Source organism: Melopsittacus undulatus, chromosome 4 (assembly GCF_012275295.1).
Source record: "Melopsittacus undulatus isolate bMelUnd1 chromosome 4, bMelUnd1.mat.Z, whole genome shotgun sequence".
Taxonomy (NCBI): Eukaryota; Metazoa; Chordata; class Aves; order Psittaciformes; family Psittaculidae; genus Melopsittacus; species Melopsittacus undulatus.
Window position 1 is genome coordinate 67,707,732 of NC_047530.1, and position 20,956 is coordinate 67,728,687.

Genomic DNA, 20,956 nt, shown 5'->3' on the forward strand with positions numbered 1-20,956 from the left:
CTCTTGTAAAGCTCATCGAGACCTAGAAGGAAAAATATAAACTCCTAGCTAAATACCATAAAGTAGGTTTTGACCCCCACAGCATTTCTGCTGGCTGTCCCACCTTGATTCTGGTGTAGAGCATGGAGCATGCATCATTCCTGAACTGGAAACTGGGGTCGATGGTGGCATTCCTTACCAAAGATACATTATTTAAAACCATCAAGAAGTAAACTGTCATTGCATTTCAACTAACACATCCAAGATACAGCATATTTCATTCAGCCTTGCAACTACTCTCTTGTCATTCTGCATTTTCTTACATGCAGGAAGGTGCATCAGATGCAACTTCACCCAGGCAGTATATGGCAGTAATTACTTCTCTGTTATATGCTCTTATATGCAACATCCTATAAATTACCCATCCCGTTTTGCAGGGGGATCACCCACACACTCATGGCTGCCTGTCAGCATCTGTCTTTGTACCATCCATTCTTGTATTCCACTAGTGGTCCCTGCTTTGTATCCTGGCCTGATTCTTGCCCAATTTGAACCTGTACTGTTTTTTCTTCCCCTCATTTCTCTACCTTTACTTAGCTGAATACTATCAAAGACAAAGAATATATTCCCTTTTTGCTTGCTCCCCCCTGCAGATGCAGTAAGTATGCTCTCCACACTTACCTGCCGGTCATTTGGAGATACTAGATTAGAATAACTAGGCAATTCTGTCAGGGCTTCTTCACCTGGCCCCTGTCAGTGATTTCTCAGAGTTTACAGCCCAAGCTGGGACAGAAGGATGACCAGAAGGAAAAATGCAAACTAAAACTTTATGCATCAGTGCTGTCTTCAAGAGAAAGCACTCCAGACACCAGCAGTTGACAGTATCAAGAATTAACTTTATTAGCAATGGTATTGGATAATTAAGTTCTGTCTCAAGAGGTATTTGGTCTGTAACATGAAGGAAAGGATCAGCAGAGGTGCAAAGCAGTCAGCAATCAAGCAGAATCTCATCACACCTGGGACCAGGAGTAAAGTGTATGACTTGAGGAGAGCAGACCACATGGCAGGCTCTCAAGTGGGAAGCACTGAAGGCCACAAAGAAGATGTGTCTGTTGAGGTTGGCTTGGGCTTTTCAGACACAACAAAGTACTGCATTACTCCAAGTAATGCTCCAGCACCCACAGAGGTGATGGGGGTGCTTACCCCCATGAGCAGCACCTAGATGCCTGGCCAGCATCACCACCCTCAGCCCTTGGGCTGCCCTTCAAGATGATGTGGACCTTCACCTGGGTCAACACTTTGCCAAAGCAGCCCCTGGCCAAGTGTCAGGGGCTGACAGGCTACAAACCTGTTGAAGGAACAGGATTAGAAGCCCACATATTCAAAGTTGTGTGCTGTAAAGCTGCTCCTCGGTACTGCACACCCTATAAATTTTCTACTTGTGTCTGGATTTTATGTTTAAATAAAAATCAGCCTTAAAGCAAAACTGTGTCTGTATTGCCAACGAGCCCAAACTAAACACTGGAAAGGATTTATATAAAAGCACACATCAAGCCTACACATCACCCCATGGCAACAATCACCATTGATCCCCGCTGTTCGCCCAGCAGAGCCAGGGCAGGCGCAGGTGGAAAGGCACCAGCTCTGCATCCTTCCTCTCACTAACTACCACATCCAGCACAGTGTACAGACAGCCCAGCAACTCAGACCAGCAGCTTCACTGCTATTCTGTCAAGCAGAAGATGCTGAGAGCATCCCATTAACAGAACATCTGCTAATAACCCAGTCTTAAAGGAAGTATTTTCCAGAGATAGCATCCCTGAGGCACCATCCGCAATGCCAAGTTATGCCATTACATCCTTGCTTCCCACTTCACCTCTCCTAGACCACAAACCTACACCATTTGAGAAAATAAATACAATAATTGTCCAGGCATATTTGCATGGAAGTTACTTTAGTAGCTCACCCCTCTGAAAACATCTGGAGACCATATACTGCCTAAGTAAATTGATCGGCTTTCTGCTGTGAACATCACATCAATGCCTAATACTTCTCCCTGGCTTTTATAGACCTTTCTCAATACAGACTAAAGGCACCTTAAAAACCTTAGGTTAGGGCCACTTACCATTTCATTTTCCTTGGGGTTCAGCTGCAGACAGGTAAGTTGGTGTCCACAACCATCACACCAGAGTCACAGCTGAAGGAATGATCTTGGGTTGGCCATGACACACAGCCCTGGCACTGTGCTGGGAGTGGATGATCCCTCAATTCAATCTTAAAAAATTAAAGCAAGCACAAGTTCAAATGGGAAGGTTTCCCTTATATATGCTTTTTTGTGGCATGAATGTATGAAATAAATACACCCGAAACGGTGCCCTGCTCCCTGGTGTGGCTGCTATCTGACCCCAAAGCTTCCTTGAAGGTGCTTCATGGCTCAAATTCCCTTTAGTTCAGCACCTGAGTTTGATGAAGGGGGATCCCCCCGAGATCACCAAAACACTGCAAAGGTAAACTCAAAACGATAAGGCAGCAAATCCCAAAATGCCATCCAAAGCCTTGGTTTCAGTTTAAAACAGCATGATGGCACCAGCTAGCCACCCTTACCCACTGGCACTGGGGTGAGGGCCAGGTTTTCCTGTGCCCCCTGTGCTTCCCTGAGCTCCTTGGGGAGGACAAGGCTTTTTTGGTCCATTTGCTCCACTCAAGATGGAGAACAACAAATATCTGACAGGACCTCCCAGGCACAGAGGACACCCCTTCCCAGAAGGAGGACTTTCCTCTTGGATGCAAACCCCTTCTTCCCCCCAGCATGACAGGCAGTGTGGTGGGCCTGCCTTTTTGGGGAAATAATCCTAAATACCTGACAACACTACCACAAACCGAGGGCATTCCCCCAGCTGCTCCTCTAAATGAGGTGGACAATGAGAACAGAGAAGGCAGACCCCACAGCCAGCCCCACCATGAGGTAAAATGTCATCACCACCCCTGCCGCCTCAGCCAGCTCTTTTGGCACGATCTTGGGGCCGTAGATGATGACCAGTGTCCCCAGGTAGCCATTGCTCAGCCCCAGCAGTGCTGTGAAGACCACTGGGTAAACATCTTGGTTGAAGACAACCGTCTGGATCTGAGCCCGGGGCTGGTAGTTGCTGAGGATAAAGAGAGGGAGGAAGATGGTCCTGAGGAGAACAAGGGTAGGCAGCAGCTTGCTCTTGGGACCGGGCATCTGGATCCAGGCAGTGATCTGCCTCCCACACCAGTCAGCAAAGTTGTACAGGAGGAAGCTGGTGAGCGGAGCAAAGTACTTAGTGCTCCATGGGCTTCCCGAGGACTTGCTGACCGACTCAATGTTGGAGGAGAGAGAAGGGAAGATGATGATGGAGATGAAGAAGATGTAGAATAGGCAGAAGCCAAGGAGAGCGGTCTTCTGCAGGATGGGGCGGAGCGGGGGGATGCCTGTGCTTTTTGTAAGGAAGGAGGTACTTGTGGTGCTTTCTGGCTCTGCTTCGTCTTCCACAGAGCTGTCAGGTGGCACAGTGACCAGAGAAGGGCTCTCCTCCTGGCTGCTCATGTAATACCTGGAGAAAGAGAAGGAAGGAGATTATTAGCCAAGTGCACGTGGCAGGAACACAAACTGAGATTTGGAGAGAGCAGGAGAGAAGCTGGCTACGCAGGGATGTCTGCTGGACCCAGTGAAGGTGGTTGCAGTGACCCCTATCACAGAGCCAGCTCTCACCTTGTAAGGGGAGGTGACACTCAGGGATCCACCATCCCTTCTTCTCCACTGTGGTATCCCTTTCCACCCTCAGTAGTGCAGAAAGAGAGCCCACTGTAGCAGGCATTTGAAGGGGGCAGGTGGTTTCATGGGTTGCATGCATAAACAAGACCGATGGGTCATGCACATCGTGATGTTTCATGATGTTGTAGATACAAATGCCCTACAGGGACCCACCTAGCTGGCTGCTTCCAGTCTATGACTCTCTGCTGACTTCATGCATTTCAGAAGCCCCGGCATCAGCACCCCCTATCCCCCAGTGAGGCCTGTCAGAAACTCAGCACATGCTGGGCCACATGCTCAGTTTCAGTCTGTGGTTTCGGTCAAATGGGGAAGTGTGGCTGAATCAACACAGCGCTGGAGCTGAAGCATGCAGGAGGCAGGGTGGGATGCTGGGGAGGTGACAGGGCACAGACTGGCACAGTAGGTATCCCATGGGTGGCCCCAGCAACCCTGCCTGGCATCGACAGTCATAAATCCTCTCAGCCCATGGGATGTGGGATGCCCATGGCAGGCATGTGCACACACCTGGAGTACTCCAACCTGGGAAGGAGGAGGTACATCATGATGCAGAAGACGATGAAGATGTCAGCGGTGAGGAAGTAGGCAAGGGCGCTGTCAGTAACATTGGCTGCTGCAGCCAAGTCTATCACAGAGGCAACAGCACTGATAGTGCCACCCATGGCCTGACCTGTGTGAGAGACCAGAGAACTGGAACTCAGTGCCTGTAACTGAGCCAGCCTGCCTAAGACGAGCACAGCTGGGAGACACGGAGGTGGCAGTGAGCAGCACACAGCACCTCCAGTAAGGAGGACTTAAATGCAGAGGGGAAAATGAGAGACAGCAGCATCCTCTTATTAATACCTCCTGGTATGCACAAACCCCTCAGGAAAAGCAGCTCAGCCCCAGCCCCACATGCTGGTCCCGAACCCAGCTCAGGATGCAGCCGCACATACCACCCTGTCTCAATTTCCATACTTTGCTGTAATACAGTTATTTGTGGCACTACATCACAGCCAAGGTCCCATCCTGCATCCCCTTTCAACACAAACATGGAACTACACAGGGGTCAGGATGGGACCCAGCCTGCTGGGCTTGCATGCACTGAGTCCTGCAGAGAAAGTCCAAACCCTGCCCACAGCCTAAACCTTGCCTTCCACCAGCACACATACAAACACCTCTTAAACACTCCCACAGTCTGGAGTTCAAGCCACCAGCAACAGGTACACCATCTCAGGGATGCAGTGACTTCCCCCACTGGGCTACACTCATTAAAACACTCCTGTCTTGGGCCCAAGAAAAGTCCTCCATTTTGATGTTTTTCCCCTTCCCATCTTAGTTTGTCAGCTGTTCTGCAGCACATTTATAATGTTATTGAACCTCCAGGGAGCTCATCACTCACAGCTTGCAACACGCCTCTCATCCCTGATGGAAACACATGGAAATGCTGAACAGAAAGGAGGAGACAATGCAAAGCTGATGATTCCTGAAGCTCCTTCCTCCTTTCTTCCTGCACAGAGCAAATAATGAGGTCAAGCTGTCATGCTGGCTGCAGGGTGTTCACCCCCCAGGCAGGCATGGTGAAGGACCACTGCTCTCCTTTCTCTGATGAGCCCTCAGCACTTTGGTTTATGGGTATTTACAGAAACAAAAGCACCAGCTCATGTGATTGAGTATGTTTCTTCCTCAGCAACTTCCCTTTGTCCTTAAGGCAAAGTTATGTTTCTAAAATAAACTCCATGTGACAAAACACCAGATGCAGGAGAGAAAGAAAACCAGATACACAGCCATAGGATTGCAAAAGAGCACAATCCCACCAGGACAGTGCGGCTGAGGGACACTAACCTGAGATCAGCGCTTGCAAGTTCCTCATGGGGAAGCAGCTGCTCAGACCAAAGATGCTGCTGGTGAAGACAGTCGAGGCACTGCTGACGATGGCCACACAGCCGATAGTGAGGGCAAAGAAGGGGGTGGTCCAGGTGGAGGTGTCAACCTTCACTAGCACTGTGATCACCAGGAACACAGCCAGCATGACAAACAGGGAGGACAGGATCCGGACACTGGCGGGCACCCTGGGGACAAGGGGACGGTGACACTCCTGTGTTTAGAACTATAATGTGAAGGTGTGATGAGAGGACACCAACCCCTCTGCTGTGAGAAGGATCAAAGAAAAGTGAGGGGAGATGAGGAATAAAAAGTAAATATTTTCCTCAGAAGCCTTTAGATGTCAACACTTTTGCTACCAGCAAGTCTAAGTCTATAAGCCCAGCAGAGCTGTAAATAGCCATTTCTCCCAGAAATTAGGGCCTGTGTCCATCACCGGAGCAATGTACAGCAGCAGTGACAAAGCCTGCCTGGGAAACACGGCAGCCTGGGTGAAAGCAATCCCAGGAATGGCTACAAGATAATTACTTGTTTGAGCAAGAAAGTTGCTTATTACCTAGCCAGGAGACTGGATGGGCTTGGCCCGGGGGCAAGAGAGAGGAGGGAGGGAGAGAGGCAGGGAGCTGGACCAGTAGCTGAGATCTAGAGACTGAGCACACAAAAACATTCCCCTTTGCCCACAAATGTGCAGGAATTTGATCTGGGATAAAGAAGGATACAAACAAAGGGATACAGCTATGTTAGACAGAAGTTAAGCTTGCAATGTGGCACAGATGATCCGTTCCTTAGATCAGTGCAGTAGCTGGTAGGACTAGAGCAAGGCATTACTCCTGGCCTGGGTGAGCTCAGCAGCCCTTAGCCAGTCCCCTGATGAAAACTATGGTAGTTTGAAGATGAAAGAACGTTTGCCAAGCAATTAACCAAGGAATTTATTATAAATTTATTTACAATGGTGCAACTCAAAACAACCCCAAGCATGGGTGCTGCTGGTACAGTGCATGGTGCTTCATCCCACTTCATCTCAGCTGGCTGCGATTCAGGCAAGGACAAATGAGGAGGTTTTGGCCACAAAGAAGGCTGCCCTCACGATGCCCTGTGTACCCCAAAGCTTTCCTTCACAAGGGAAGGGGAAGCTGAGCTCAGAGCCACAGCTGAAGCCAGAGAAAGGCAGGAGCGACACAGGCAAAGCTGGGGAGAGCCACAGGTAATGGCTGACCTTGGAATGGAGCAGCACTTACTTGTTGATAAGGAAGAAGTTTCCAATCAGGCACAGCACCGAGGGCACAGTTGAAGCAATGGAGATGTAACTCTCAAAAAAGTCCTGCCAGGAAAACAAACCAAAATCAACCAACCAACCAACCAAAACACCAAACCAACCAACCAAACAAGGTGTGGGAGAACAACACATGAATTTCAGTTCCTAAATACAGCATGATGCGGCATGCATGGGGGGTTATGATGCAGGTGTCCACCTTGTTGCATTTCAGCACATGCTGCAAAACTGCTCAGGCCAACAGCAGAAGTGGCCCCCAGGGCTTTTTCATCCCACAACAGCCATAGAGCCCTGGAATATTTCAGGAAATTAGGGACATAAATTCAGAAGCAAAAATGGTGAAGGAAATACCCCTCTTACTGCTGCATTGCCCACATTGGACAGCACCGAAAATGAGGAGGTCTGAATTTCTGCTGCTGGCTGCAGCATCCTGGACAAACCTTATGAACATTTTGTCCTATTCTCTGTGAGGGCTGTTTGTTATAAATCAGGACACAAAACCATTAATATTTTTAGCTAACTGCTTTGAAAGTCCACAATGTCTAGCAAACCTATGTATCTCTCTCCACACAGCATGACCGGGACACCATGCCTGAGAACACACTCAAGCAAAAGCAGCCAAAGTGGGGACACATGAACATTACTTTCACACCCTGTCTCCCCCTCTGTGTGCATAAAACTCATTGAAAAACTATACTGAGACTCAACACACATTTACTCCAGGGACTCGTGTATCATTCAAGCAAGCTGGCTACAGCATCAGTCTACATTCACCAGCCCACCTCGCACAGAGGTCAGGCTGGGCACACAGAAAGCAATAACCACAGCAGAGAGAGAGAGATTTCTTTGCCAAAATTGCAGCCAAATGCTTATATTTTCAATCCATTTCATGTATTATGCTGTTAAAGCGTGTCTGCTCCATCATCTCCCTTGAGGTGCTAAATCTCCTCATTTTTTTTCTGCAGGAATCTCAACCAGGAGGTAGGACGATGCTCGCAAAGAGCGTGACCTACGTATTCACCACCACTGCAATGGGCTTTCATTTTCTCCAGTTACCTAGCTACAGAGAAGGGGCCACATCACATCTAAGCATAAGAAGGCACTCAGCACGTTTTCTCTGTATGTAACTCTCTTTTTTCAGCTTTGCATTGTAGTAATTTAATCAGTTTACAATCACATTAATTTATTCTTCCCTATTAGGAGCTTTACTGTAAGCAATGAGAAATCTAATAATCACTCCTAGAGGGTCCATATAGACAGAGACATAAATGCCTGCACTTAACAGCATCAGTTTGGCAAAGCAGAAAGCTCAAATGTCTACAGCCATACAGTGAATTACAGGAGAAAAGACACAGCAAAATGCAAAGTTGGCTGCTAAAACTACAACTTATTTACCAACCTACTCAAAACAAACCACCAAACTAGCCTGGGGATATTAAGTGTACTTCCTAGGTAATTTTCTTTTGAGGATGAAAGAAGACTTTATAATGTTTTCACAAAGCAGAAGTGTACATAAAGTAATCTGGCAGAGATGCTGCATTTCAAGCACCCCTGGGGAGACCTTCATTCATTCCCAGCAAACGTGCTCACATCAGCAGTGGCAAGAGAACTGGGGAAGTATTTAAGAAACCGAGGAGCTTGCACCGCACTGGGAAATTTTATGCTGCCTTAGCTACAGTCAAACACTGCTGGAAAAGAAAAGCCAAGTAGAAGGGTTCCAACTACATTATTTTTGTGAAGAAGGAAAGTCCTCACTCCACATTTTTAGTGCAGCAGCAGAATGGCAGTGGCAAATTTAATCCATGACCAGACCAATGGAAAGTATCAAGTCCCATACCTATCTCACCTCTTTGATCTTGCTCATCAGGTGTTAATCCAGCTCAAATGGTAACTCTTCTCCCCATACGGTTATTCCCACCCATCACAGATGTGCTTTCAGAGCAAATATTTAGCTATGCAAGATATACCTAGTTCTTCTCTCTGCTGACCCCTCCCCGAGTGGCCAGCTCACCTCCTCTGGGCACCCCTTGCTCAAAACAGATGAGCTCCTTATGGCCAACAAGGTTTCAGAGGGGAAACACAAACACTGAAAGACTGTCACAGCTTTCCTAGCTAATAATAGATGACAATCCAGAAAGCCAACCTGACATCTTCCTCTTTGTCCAAAGCTGCCTTCCTGCCACCTCTGCTTCTCATGGGTGAAGGTGTCATACCTCAGGCATGGAGCCGAGACACATAATGGAAGTGTTTGACCCTATATTAACCATGGCACCTTCAAACACATGCCATGATGCATGCCATGCACTTGGTACCTTAAAGGAAAAAACTAACAAGAATAAAGCACTACAGTGGCAAATTAGTCATCGGTGGTGGCCAGCACTGCCCACCGCTGCCAAGGTGCTTTTGCAAAACAGTTTTTATTCTGCTCTAGCCTGGACTCGGCAGCTGGGCTCTTGCCAGGCTGGGAAAGCAATCCAGGCCAATGGTAGCGGCTGAAGGCACCAGAGCATTACCTGGAGCACAGGGCATGAAATTAGCAGCAGCAAGCAGGCTGGAGCCAAACACAGGCTGCCAGTCACAGGCGCGTCTTTCCAGAGTTGAGCTCGGTTTGCAGGTAAGCCTCCTGCCGCAGCACCATGGCTCACCATCCCAGGGGCCAACTGGTTTATTTCTGATCGTCTCAACTGCCATGGAAAAGCCAGGTTGCTTGTCTCCACAGAAGTAAAAAACATTGCACCTTGGCCATACAGAAAGAGGAGAAACATCTATTCAACGAAGTAGTATCCTTCAAACACTTTTTGAAGTGATGATCTGACCAGGAATATAGCTCTGCAAGAGATTTTAGGAAGAATACACCTTGTGATACTTACTCACCTGAAACCAGTTTTTCGAGAATTGCCTCACATAAGCACGATGTAGAAGCAATGAGGAGTGGGAGGGATGCAGGGACTGTAGGAGGACATCATGCCACGTGGTGGCAGAGCACCCTTCACCCCCTTTTTTAGCACCTTTGCTAGCACAGGGACAGCCTATTTATGTTCTTTGGGCACCACAGGCTCTTGTTCGCCATCAGTTTCATCCACCCAGTATCTCAATTTATACCAGCACACTGGTACTTCAGCATCCTGGTACAAGTATTGCTGGTGACACTGCTTCCTCTCCATCAAAAACGCAGCTGGCCAAACAACTATTAAAATAAAAACAGCCATAGATGCCATATTAAGAAATCATAGAGAGAACCTGGGTGTCACACCTGGCTCTGTGTTTATGTAAAAATAAAATGTGCCCAAACCACCTGAACAAGCTTGGCAACAGGAAGAGCACACGATACAGCCTCATCATGCCAATATTTTTTCCAGCCTCAAAGGAATACCATTGCTTTGTCAGGGGGGCCACAGGGAAGTAACCCTGCCATGGCAGGAGGAGCAAGAGAAGGCAGCTTTCTGGGGGAGCCTGCCACCCCAAGGCCAGCTCATCAGTCACCCCATGACAAGCTCCTCATCCCATATGTCAAAAGCCAAATGTTTATCACTGCAGGAGATACTCTAGTCACATGTGCCAGATCTTGAAGGAAAAGCAGTAAGGCATCCAGGGGCACTTGAGACTATTGCAAGCCATGTGGTCCAGGGCTGGTGTTCCTGAAAAGCCCTGCTGCTGTTTACAATAAATTACATGCTGCACCAGCCAGTGCAAGGGAGAAAACGCCTAAAGCATGTTTGATGCCTTGCCACTGGGCCAGAAGCTAAAAGCAATTCATCTCGCAGCCTGCAGGGAGTTGCAGCTGAGTCCACTGGGAAAGCACTGAGCCCTGTGGGGCTTGGGTGCTCACCAAGCGTGAAGGACAGATTAAAAAAAAACAGAGATTTTCACCTAGCACCATAGAAATCATCCTGTGAAAGGCAGCCTTGCTTAAGGGCCAGGTTAACCTAGATTTTTTAGATGCACCTTAAACTTAGCACTTCAAACACAGGAAAAAGACAGAAAGTGCTTTTTGGTTTTAAGCATCTATCTTGTCCTCCCCAAATACACCTCTACCCCTGGTTTGCAGCAGGCAAAACCCCAGAGGACGGCCACTCACCTTCTGCGAAAGTGGAAGGGGAAAAAAGAGCAAGTTGGGAAGGAGATGAGCTTTTTTTAAGGCCTTGAAAGCAGCATGCTCACCTGCATATCCGATGCCTGCTGTCCCACAGGGCCTGCCCGATCCGAGCAGTTCTGCAGCTTGTACATCCAGTAGTGCTTTGCTGTGATGAAAAAGTTCCAGGGCAGCAGTGACCCGACGCCCAGGAGGAAAAAAATTACATAGGCCCCATGTAAGCGGTCACTTGGCTTTTGCTGGCTGTATGTGCTCAACAAGGGCTCTTCTGTCAGGGGCTCCTCATCTGGGTGCATGGTGCTGGCACGCTGCAGAAAACAACCACCAATAAAGATATTACCCATGATGGTTGCATGCTGTTGCCTGCAAGCTGCTGTGTGCGGTTCCCTCCTCCTTTGGCCTGGGATCACCCAGCAAATGCTGGATGAGTGTGCTGAACCAGCTCAGCCCAAGGATGGTTGGATCCCTGGAAGACATGGGAGAAGGGAACTAAGATATGGCAGCGACAGGCACTGCCACCAGAGCACCCATGTTGCCATCCATAATTAATAATTAACCAATCCCTTTGGCCTTGCAAGAGCAGGAAACCTCAGCTCGTGCGAGGCTCCAAAAAAAAAAACAGCTTGTAAACTCCCAACGCCATGGGGGTGTGCAGGGAAACGCGCAAACTACAATAACACCATCAGGCTTTCGAAAGCGACTTGTAAACTAATGCACCACCACCAGGCTTCACAGACCGGCTTGTAAACTAATACAACATCATCAAGGCTTTGTAAAATGACTCATAAACTACCGTAACACCACCGGGCTTTGGAAAATGACTTGTGAACTGACGCAACGCCAGCAGGCTTTGCAAGGCGAGCGTAAACTACCACAAACTCCCGCAGCAACGCCGGGCTGTATTGAATGACTCGTAAACGACTCCAGCACCGCCAAGCTTTGCAGAGCGGCGCCGGGGGAAGGGCTGAGGCAAGTGCAGGGGAAGACAATAATGCCGGAAATGAAGGATTCTGCACAGCGCGCTCCGTTTCAGGAGGAGGAAGCGCCGCATCCCTCCGCGCACCCAGCCATCGGTTACCACCCCATCCCTCCCCGCACACCCGGGACCCCCCCCCCCCCCACCGCAGCACTTACAGGGGCACCGCACGGCCCCGCCGGCTCCTTCCCCTCCGAACCACACGGACACGGGTCAAGCCGGGCCGGACCGCCCCGCTCCGCCCCGCCGGGGGTGGGGTAGCCCCGGCCCGGCCCCGCGGGCGGTGCTGCGCGGCGCGGTGGGGCGGTGCAGCCCGGCGGTACCCAGGGGCAGCTGCCCCTGACTCCCCCGTGTAGTTATTTTGTCCACACTCTCCGTTTTCCCCCACGTTTTAAAACAACCATTTACTCTATTTCACTTCTTGCAGGTGCACGGCAAGCAGCACTGCCCCCCCACGGGTTTAAATTAGAAATGCTCTTTCAAAATCAGTGTTAATCACGGCCTAGCTTACGGCGTAGCAATAGCAACATTCGTCAGGACTTGTTTTTTAGTGGAAGTCACCAAAGCACGAGTGCACCATCCCCTCCTGAGGATGTGAGGGTGGGGAATGGGCGATTCTCTAGAACGAGGGGCCGCTTACCAGAGCCAGGACACTGCTTGCTTCACTTCCTGCAATGGCCCATTAGGATGAATTTCATTGTAAAGTCCTCAACTTCTCCGAATGACACTTGAACACTCACCTTCAGGGCATCATGGAACTGTGAAGGAAAACTTCATTAGCCTTTTTCCTCTTCCCCACTCTTCATTCCCTTATTCCTTCCCCAAAGATGGGTTTGGCTCCTTGGCAGGTGGGCAGCTACATAGGAAAATTATAAACTGGTGGGACCCCATCTTTTCTGCAACCCTATTACAACCAGATGTGCTTTACCAATTTGTTTGCATTTGTGCTGGCAATTAGTGGAGTTTTGTATCTTAGATTTCATGTTGCTGTTTACCTTAGCCTTCCCGTCTCCTATATCTAAGGTAGTGCTTTTTCCTCCATTGCACACATATCCATCTTCTCTTCACAGAAGCTAAATAGCCCCCGTTTTTTGCAGAAGGCCCCAGGATGGTCTAGTCTGTATTTTTTTTTCCATGTACAACTGCTTATGGGACAAATGCAGACCAACCCAGACACCTCACCTCCCAGCAGCACCAGTGCACACAAAGCTGGCCACCACCTGGCAGCAGCCTCGCTGAGCCTTCAAGGAGAACATACCGGGCAGCCCTGGACACACAGATGTCAAAATAGCCCCAGATATATGCATGCTCTATTTTGTTTAGTTCTTTTGCGAGCAAAACAAGCAGAAGCACACAACCAACCCACCGGCGATGTGCTGAAATGGAAAGGCTTGAGAGGAGCACATGGGTTTCCCTCCAGAGGTTTCTGCTTGGGATTTTCATATGCATTGACATGCTAGTCTGGGAAAGCACCTGAGGAGATGGCACAGCCTATCCGAGTCAGTAACCCATCAGCTCAGAGAGATTCATCTGATATTTCTGACCTGCTGCTGTCTATCATGTCAAAAAACCCACTGCTGGAGAAGAGCCTCAGATCGTATCAACACAAGAGACCATGACAGCTGAGAAGGGGAAACAAAGACAGTTCACATTTAACTGAAGCCATGAGAAGCCCCTCGAGTCAGTATTATGAGAGAGACCCTCTGCAACACAGACCTCCACATGGGCTCGGTGCAGATTTTAGGGACACTCCTGTGCTCAAAGTGGGGTTTGGGCTGTTCCCCCTCCCCTCCAACTGCACACACAGGTCCTGTGCTGGCCTGGAGTCAAGGCAAGCTGTGAAGGAGCAGGAAAGGTTTCATGATTATCCCAAAGGACTACCATGCATCCCATAACACTGCTTGCCCTCGCCGTGCTGGAGGTGTAATGGAGCAAAGGGCATGTAAGTAATGATTAAGAGATTGGAATTTGTTAAGTGGGACTTGCAGAGGAGATCTCCCCACTCCTCGGTACAGCTTGCCACTGTATGGGGCAGCTCATGGTGTAAATGAATTGTAAAATCCAGTGGGACTGGCCTAAAGGAAATTTCCTGAACATGCAATAGAAAATCCAAGAGACGCTGATGTGGGCTGCTCCAGTGCTCCCCGGCATCCAGCAGGATAAATCTGTCAGCACTTAGTGATGGCATGGCAGTCACTCATGAACCTGTCACGGGGACTGAATTCAGTATGCTAACTGCAGAGAAGACTTGGGCCAGCTTAATTTTACAGGGAATTAGAAAGCTGTGTATTTCAATAGAAGATGAAATCAGGCACTGGTTGGTCAAAGCTACGTACAGATTGGGCCCTTGGAAAGATGGGTACAAAAGGTGCCCAGTGAAAGCAACTTGGAGGACAGAGGTTAAATGAATTAATATGTAAACAAAAGGTTATTACTTCTAAGAAAGTATCTGCCTCAGCATTGTATTTAGAGCTGGAAAGCTCAGCTGGGAGGGTTTTGAATCTTTGCATGGTTCCAGTACAATTGCTGCCATGACAGGGCAGCAGTTTCCTCCCTATTTCTTTCACTGGTTGCAGAATACGCACACATACCTGGAGTAGGAAAAACACTGTCAGCTCCTGGTGGCAACTTGTCCCCACAAGCTGAGTGAGGCAAGTGGCCCAGGCAGAGTGGACAGGGGCAGCAAGACCTCACTTCTCCCTGCAGACCCTTCTGGCTTTGCTTCCTCTGGCAGAGCCAGTGTGGTGAAACCAAGGCAGGGAAGCAGCATAGCAGAGGTGGTCCCAAAGGAGGGGATGGGGCAAGGCAAGGAGGCAGAGGAGCAACACAGTTTGGAGGACAGGATGCCCAAGTTACAGACAGCAGCTACGTACTCCATTTCCCCCTCAAACTAGGCACCCTGGTCCTAGTTCTTGCTGGAAGGGGCATTGCTTTCCACAGGATATCCCACAAGGAAGAAAATGAACTGCATGAGATGGTGCTTTAGCCCGTAAGACATGGTTGTAGCACTAGTCCCTGCCTTGTAATCACCCATGCGAGTCCAAAACAAACCATAAATCAATTGCTACAGCTTACCTCCATTAGGGACTCTGGCAGCAACATCCTCTGCTGTTGGCAGTGGCATGCCTGCGGAATTTAACCCAAAAACAGGTTGAAGGGATGCTCATGGAGATCCCTATGGTGCAGCTGCTGCTCAAGCTGAATCTAAATCCCTGGAGATGCCAAACCCAGCAGGAACTCATGAGTGATGAACACGAGAGAAGTGAGCAAATTAGGTTTTGTGGTTTTTGGTTTTTTTTTATTAGACTAGGAAATATAATTTATTGCATAAAAATTAATTTGTTACAATAGGAATGCTAAACTTTATTTACAGTTCTTTAGTTTACAGAATAAACAGATGCAGTTTTAGAGGATGCCACTAGGCCCATCCCCCGGACATATAAATATGGAAACAGATTGCAGAGCAAGAGACGGACACTGCCAGCATGACACGGACCATGGGATTGCCTTTGCCAAAATGCCTGGGCAGACAAACCCCAAGTCACAGAGGGAGGCATGGAGGGCTCCTGGGAGCTGGCTCCCATGGGAAATGGGCAGCAGGCACTCAGAGGATGAGGGTGAGGAGCAAACCCTGCCTCCCCCTGTTCTGCTTCTAGTGCAGGTTCCCTGGTCTGAAAAATGGGGAGAATCTCCCCAAACACACGTGTCGGTGAATCCAGGAGGCTGCTGCCTGCCAGAAGAAGGGGAAGATGAACACAGACAGATGGGGATGGAGGCAGAGGCACTCACGGGTGGGACGGATGAATGGACGGATGGGTGCACATGCCAGCACAGTGATCCATGAACCAGAGACAGTGGGAATGAAAGCGAGAGAGATTCAGACAACCCGAAAGAAGAGCATCTCATCTCACAGAGAGCACCCCAGCACTGAGAAAGGAGCCTTATAAAATGCCAGAAGCTGGTTTAATCCATCAGTTCTTCACTTTCCAAATTTGCTTACTCCGCCTCAGCTCAGAGATGGGGTGTCAGAAATCAGATGATCAAATGCAACCTAAAGGGTGGACAAAACCCTTCCCATTTGAAACATGAGCTCACCCAGCAGAAGTCTTTCCATCTAGCACAGAGGAAAGAGATCCCCTCTCTCTCACAACCTTGAAAACCCAGAAAGAAAGGAATCCCAGAGACCCCAAAGTACAACAGGGCACAACTCTACACATCTGATCACTGCTTCAGGAGCTTCCGAGAGGAATCATCCCTGTGCCCAAGCAATACTGAAAACTCCTCCCAAGCCACCTTTCAAAGGTGATGCTCTCAGTCATGGCATGGCTCCCTAAGTCCTGAGTTTGCTCCGGTCCCCAGTGTGCTGCAGGATGCTGCAGGCACCCTGTAACACCATACCAGGGCTTTGCAGCCAGGATACTGCTCATCACAGCCCAAAGCAGGACCTGCTCTCAGACCCTGCTCTTAATACTTCCACTGATGGAGACTCCACCGCCTTGCCGTGTGATCTAGTCTAATCCTTTTATTAATTTATTTTTGAACAGACATTTCTAAGATATAGCACTCGCTGAGTAACTATTTCTATCTGCAAGCAATCTAAATTTTTACCTTCATTGAAACACCGTATCTTTGCAAGGAACCTTGTTCCTACCTACCCCTTGATGACTTTCTATTCATCTCACGACTTCTCCATTATAAAAGGTCTATTACAGGGGGAAAAAAAAAGGAGCTGCAATGAGAGGATGGAAACCCTATCACTGCTTACGATGCTGTCCCTCAAATGAAAATGCTCAGCCTGGCTTGCAACATGGAGATACCAAGGTCTCCCTCCCCAAATCCCTGCTGAAATACTGCAGCAAAAAACAGGCTCGAGCACACAGACCTAAAGCCAACACAGTTTGCACGGGGCTGCATCCTGGCCTGCCAACCCTCTGCTCTCCCTGGACCCCTGGCACAACCTGCTCATCACCTCCTTCTGACCGCCAAGCCCAGATTTGGGGTGCTCACTACAAAAACCCTGGTGGGTTTAAAACGTTTGGCCTTTGGCCTGTGGGTTGGTGCAGGACTGAAATCTTTGGTTTGTACTGAAGTTATGTAAATGAAGGTGTAGTCATCCTAAAAAGCTCCCCCAAACAATGCCAGGGAAGAATTCATTAAAAACACCCATATCCAGATGCACTTCCCCCCTGAACCCTAAATGCAGGGCAGAACCCCTCACTCATCCTTGCAGGCAGAGATGACCCTTTGCTCCAGGCACTCCTGCTGAGGAAAGGGGAGTTTGCAAGGAAAAAGTCTTGGGGAGGGTCTCAGCTGGCCCGGAACCAGAGGGGCGTAGAGGCACTTTACCCTACGGACTCCCCGGGGGTCCCAGGACATGTAAACATGTGTTGCTCCATGATTTTCCCTACAAAAGTGTGTTCATTTAAATCTCTATGCCACCCCAACCATGGCAACACTCTTGCTCTCACACACACACAAAAAAGATTTATAAATCTGTCTTTTTTTTTAATTTTTTTTTTAAAAAAGGACTCATCCAAAGATCTGGATAATAAATTATTTGCGTTTCCTAAGAAACTTTTTTTTTTCCTTTTTTTCTTTCTTGTTTGCCTGTTAAGCTGTCTGAAGCTTTTGCCAGAAGCAAGCCATTCGACTAGATTGTACTCATCTCTTCAATGCAGAAATGCTATTAAAGGAGGAGCAGGGGAACCCAAAAAAGAAGGAGAAGGAAAGCCCCCATCCCAACTCGAGAAGCCCTAATTCCTCCCCATGCCATGAGGAGAAGGAGGAAGAGGAGGAAGAGGAATGCTGCGTAACACTTGAATTCCTTGTAAATGCTGAGGATAGGTCTCTAAGGCTGACAGTGATGCGGGGTGGGAGGGAGAAGCTACTGCCTCAGCCCTTCCTCACTCAGCTGCTGCCTGGGGATGGATGTGCCTCCCCCCACTGTCAGAGAAGGGTCCCCCCTTCACCCTCTGTTTCTTCCTCCCGGTCCGCCAGCCATGGGGAGCATCATCAGCAGTCTCCCTCTGTGGCCATGACCACCAGCATCTCACTCTTGCCCATCTCTTCTAAGGCACTGGCCAGGGTGTTGAGATCACCATCATCTTGGTGCTTGGCTTCCCATAAGTCCAGGAGCACCCCGGTGGGGCTGGCTTTGGTGGCAAAGTAGTTCAGATACCTGCAAAGGGAAAACAGAGAGAAAGTCCAGGTTGGTGCAGTGCCCTTCAGGGATGAAAGGAAGGAACACGCTGGAGCAGTAAACCTGTTTGCAAGATGAACACTGATGGAAATGGCATAACGCAAATGCCAAAGCCCTTGAGAAACTATCTTCAATTTTTACACAGAGCTGGCATTCATGCAAAAGCAATGTAACCTTTGTTTTGCTAAAATTACCCTCCCTTCCTTTGGTCCTTGGAGTTGAACCCAAACATGAACAGCACAAGCATGGTCCCAGATAAATTACACAAGAAACCCATGAGAGTGGCACAGATTGATGCACAGATATAGATGGGTATACCTATGTACATTATATCTGTATTTATGGGCAGACCTATATAGCTGGACATAACCTGGCTGGATGCCTTCAGCAGGGAGGGAGGGCAGGGGGAAGCACCTCTGCCTAGGGCACAGGAGGGGAAAGCAAAGCATGCAGAGACCCACCGGTCCATGGAGAGCTTCTGGGCTAGAAGTCTCCAGTCATTTCCTCTGGAGTTGGGAGCATCCAGGCTGTTGCAGATCTTCTGCCGGATGGAGAGGGGGATCTTGAAGGCATAGGGTCCCAGCTGGGTGGTGTTGGTGTTGGTACCACTGTGGTGGGAACGGAGGGTGTCGAAGGAGCTGCCATGCTGCAAGGTGAAGAACAGGATGAGATACTGCAGCATGGAGCGGCTCCTGAGCATGATCCTGTGCTGTCCCCCTACTCCCCACCACTCACCTCTCCCAGCATGATGTGGAGCTGGAAGATCTGCCCTTCCCCTTCCACCTGCCGGACACAGATCTTGCAGGTGAGCTCAGTGGAGGCCTGGCTGTACCTCTCCAGGGTGAAGGTGCAGTGCAGAGCTCGCTGGCTGCCACTCCAGATGTGATAGAAAGGGATTTCCTGAGGAGCACCAAAGCACAGGCTCAGTGAAGGCTCCAGGAGATCCCTTGGGAGATCCCACTCCCTCCATCCACCCCATGCAGATAAGATGGGACAGAGGGACCCTACAGACAGCATCCCACCAGAAAAGACCTGAAAACCAGTCCCACTTCCTCCATCCCTCTGGGTGACAACCTTGGAGACAAGACCAGGGCACTCACAACCCCACAGAGCCTGGCTGAGAGTAGCATCCCCAGTCTGGGACACCAGCTGGCCTTGCCTCTGCCCCTTACCTGGTACTTGGCCAGCAGCTTGCTCCTCCATAGTGCATGTGGGATGTCATGGATGGAGAGACGCAAGTTGTGGTAGCTGTCCTTGAAGGGCAGGAGCTTGGGCTCCTCCAGCAGGTACCCACCCAGTGTGCGCTCCAGCTCCAGCACCTCCTGGAGGCAATACAAGAGGCAGAGTGAGACCATACAAAAAGCAGGGGCTGCTCCTCTCCTGCTTCCGTACCCAAAGCTAAGTATGTTCCTGACAAGAGGAGCCAGCAGCAGCAACAAGCCCAGACAGGAAAGCAGCCTTTGCCAGCCTGACAGCTGCTCTCCAAGAACTTGCCAACTCATGTGCCAGCACCACCTACAACTTGAAGTTTATACTGTGAGAATCAGTATATACCTCTGTATTCTTCAGACAATGCAAAGGTCCAACACAAAGGTCAGGTACTCTTTTCAAGAGTGACATCCTATTCGTTTTTAACACCATCCCACTATTACACCAGCAGCTCCTAGGAGAAAAATTCAACCCAGGAGCCAAAGTGTTGCCTACATCTCCACCTAGAGGCACTAAAGCAATCCTGACACCACAGAACAAGTCACAGGGAATTAAACAGCCACTGCACCAGTGGTCCATATACCTTAAGGATCAAAATTCAAGCTTCCCATTTTGCACTCAATGTTACCTATGTCACAAATACCTCCCAACTAGGAGAGAGACATGTCTCCATGAAGGAATAACAGGATCTATAGAAAAATGATGCAAATCACAGCAGCATTTTTTCTGTGTGGGAAACCTCACCCAGCAGCAGTAAAACCTCTCATGTAATTGCTGCAGAAACAGAGTCCAGTATAGGAGCTAAACAACACCCTCATTGTTTCCTTCAGAGAGGGTGAGGAAGGACAGGGAAAAGAGTAAACATGCTTATTATTTCACTGTGGTCACTTTGCAGGTAGTTGCATCAGGTTATCTGCTCCCTGGGGTCAGGCCATCCTGAGAGGCACCAGGCAGCATCCTGCCACCAGCACAAACAGCTTCGGGAAGCAGGGGCAGCCCACACCAGCATCACCAGGTAAGGTTACCTTCAGAGCATCTGGCGTGTCCTCTAAGCAGTAGACCTTGAGGTTGTACTCCAGGGAGGTGCAAACGGTGGGGGCAAAGATCGCCAGCTGGAGCCTCTTGATGGCTGACCTGGAGTAGGACTCTCCAACGAAAACATAGGTGCCAAGCTGGTCTAGCAAAATGTGGCAAGACTTGGCTTCCAGCTGGCAGTAGCAGGGAGTATTGAGGGTCTCTTCATCCAAGGTCACAACTTCCTGCAGGGAAAGATGGGAAATCAAAGATGGGGGTCAGCACGTCATCCAGGGGGTTGTGTCCTGCAGTGCTCATGGTCATTAATGACTATAGGGGCTGGCTTCCCACCTTACCTCCCAGTTTCCCTGGTTGGACTGCGTTTTCAGCTGGTAAATCCAATCTGAGGAGCCAACATCGGCACAGTGGGGAATGGTCAGGACAACGGGGCGACACAGGAGCAAGCCAGTGGGTCCGCAGGTCACTGCTGGACTCAGTACTGTCTGAGTGCCTTCAGAGGGCAGGCTGGGGAGGGGAAAAGGGATACTGGTTGGAAA

At 49.3% G+C, this 20,956-nt stretch overlaps 2 protein-coding genes across 3 annotated transcripts in view; both read right to left on the bottom strand.

The window, feature by feature from the left end:
* Positions 1-854: 854 nt before the first annotated feature.
* On the bottom strand, positions 855-12,194 carry SLC29A3 (solute carrier family 29 member 3). Of its 2 annotated transcripts, none has more exons than XM_034062543.1 (6): positions 12,136-12,194; positions 11,070-11,309; positions 6,874-6,956; positions 5,597-5,823; positions 4,280-4,442; positions 855-3,554 (listed from the first exon to the last, which is right to left on the bottom strand). In XM_034062543.1, exons 2-6 carry the CDS (start codon positions 11,295-11,297, stop codon positions 2,885-2,887), a joined length of 1,371 nt encoding a protein of 456 aa, XP_033918434.1. In that variant the 5' UTR covers positions 11,298-11,309; positions 12,136-12,194; the 3' UTR covers positions 855-2,884. The 2 variants fall into 2 exon arrangements, with proteins under 2 accessions (XP_033918434.1, XP_033918433.1); XM_034062542.1 differs by having other exon boundaries at positions 11,070-11,467; positions 12,136-12,190.
* Positions 12,195-15,253: 3,059 nt separating this feature from the next.
* The window catches only part of UNC5B (unc-5 netrin receptor B), a 54,758-nt gene continuing 49,055 nt past the window's right edge, over positions 15,254-20,956 (bottom strand). The window contains exons 12-17 of the mRNA XM_034062615.1: positions 20,756-20,924; positions 20,411-20,644; positions 19,349-19,498; positions 18,912-19,076; positions 18,638-18,822; positions 15,254-18,155 (exon numbers count right to left, since the gene is read on the bottom strand). Coding sequence (XP_033918506.1) covers positions 17,990-18,155; positions 18,638-18,822; positions 18,912-19,076; positions 19,349-19,498; positions 20,411-20,644; positions 20,756-20,924 — 1,069 coding nt within the window. The 3' untranslated portion in view covers positions 15,254-17,989. The remainder of the gene's footprint in view (positions 18,156-18,637; positions 18,823-18,911; positions 19,077-19,348; positions 19,499-20,410; positions 20,645-20,755; positions 20,925-20,956) is intronic.

What these genes read in the sequence shown, in the direction of transcription:
- SLC29A3 (XM_034062542.1), bottom strand. Translation starts at nt 11,345, where the DNA reads ATGGGTAATATCTTTATTGGTGGTTGTTTTCTGCAGCGTGCCAGCACC. An exon ending in AACTTCTTCCTTATCAACAA is followed by an intron (nt 5,824 to 6,873) that starts GTAAGTGCTGCT and finishes CCTTGTCCCCAG; the next exon opens with GGTGCCCGCCAGTGTCCGGA. An exon ending in CTTGCAAGCGCTGATCTCAG is followed by an intron (nt 4,443 to 5,596) that starts GTTAGTGTCCCT and finishes TCTCTCACACAG; the next exon opens with GTCAGGCCATGGGTGGCACT.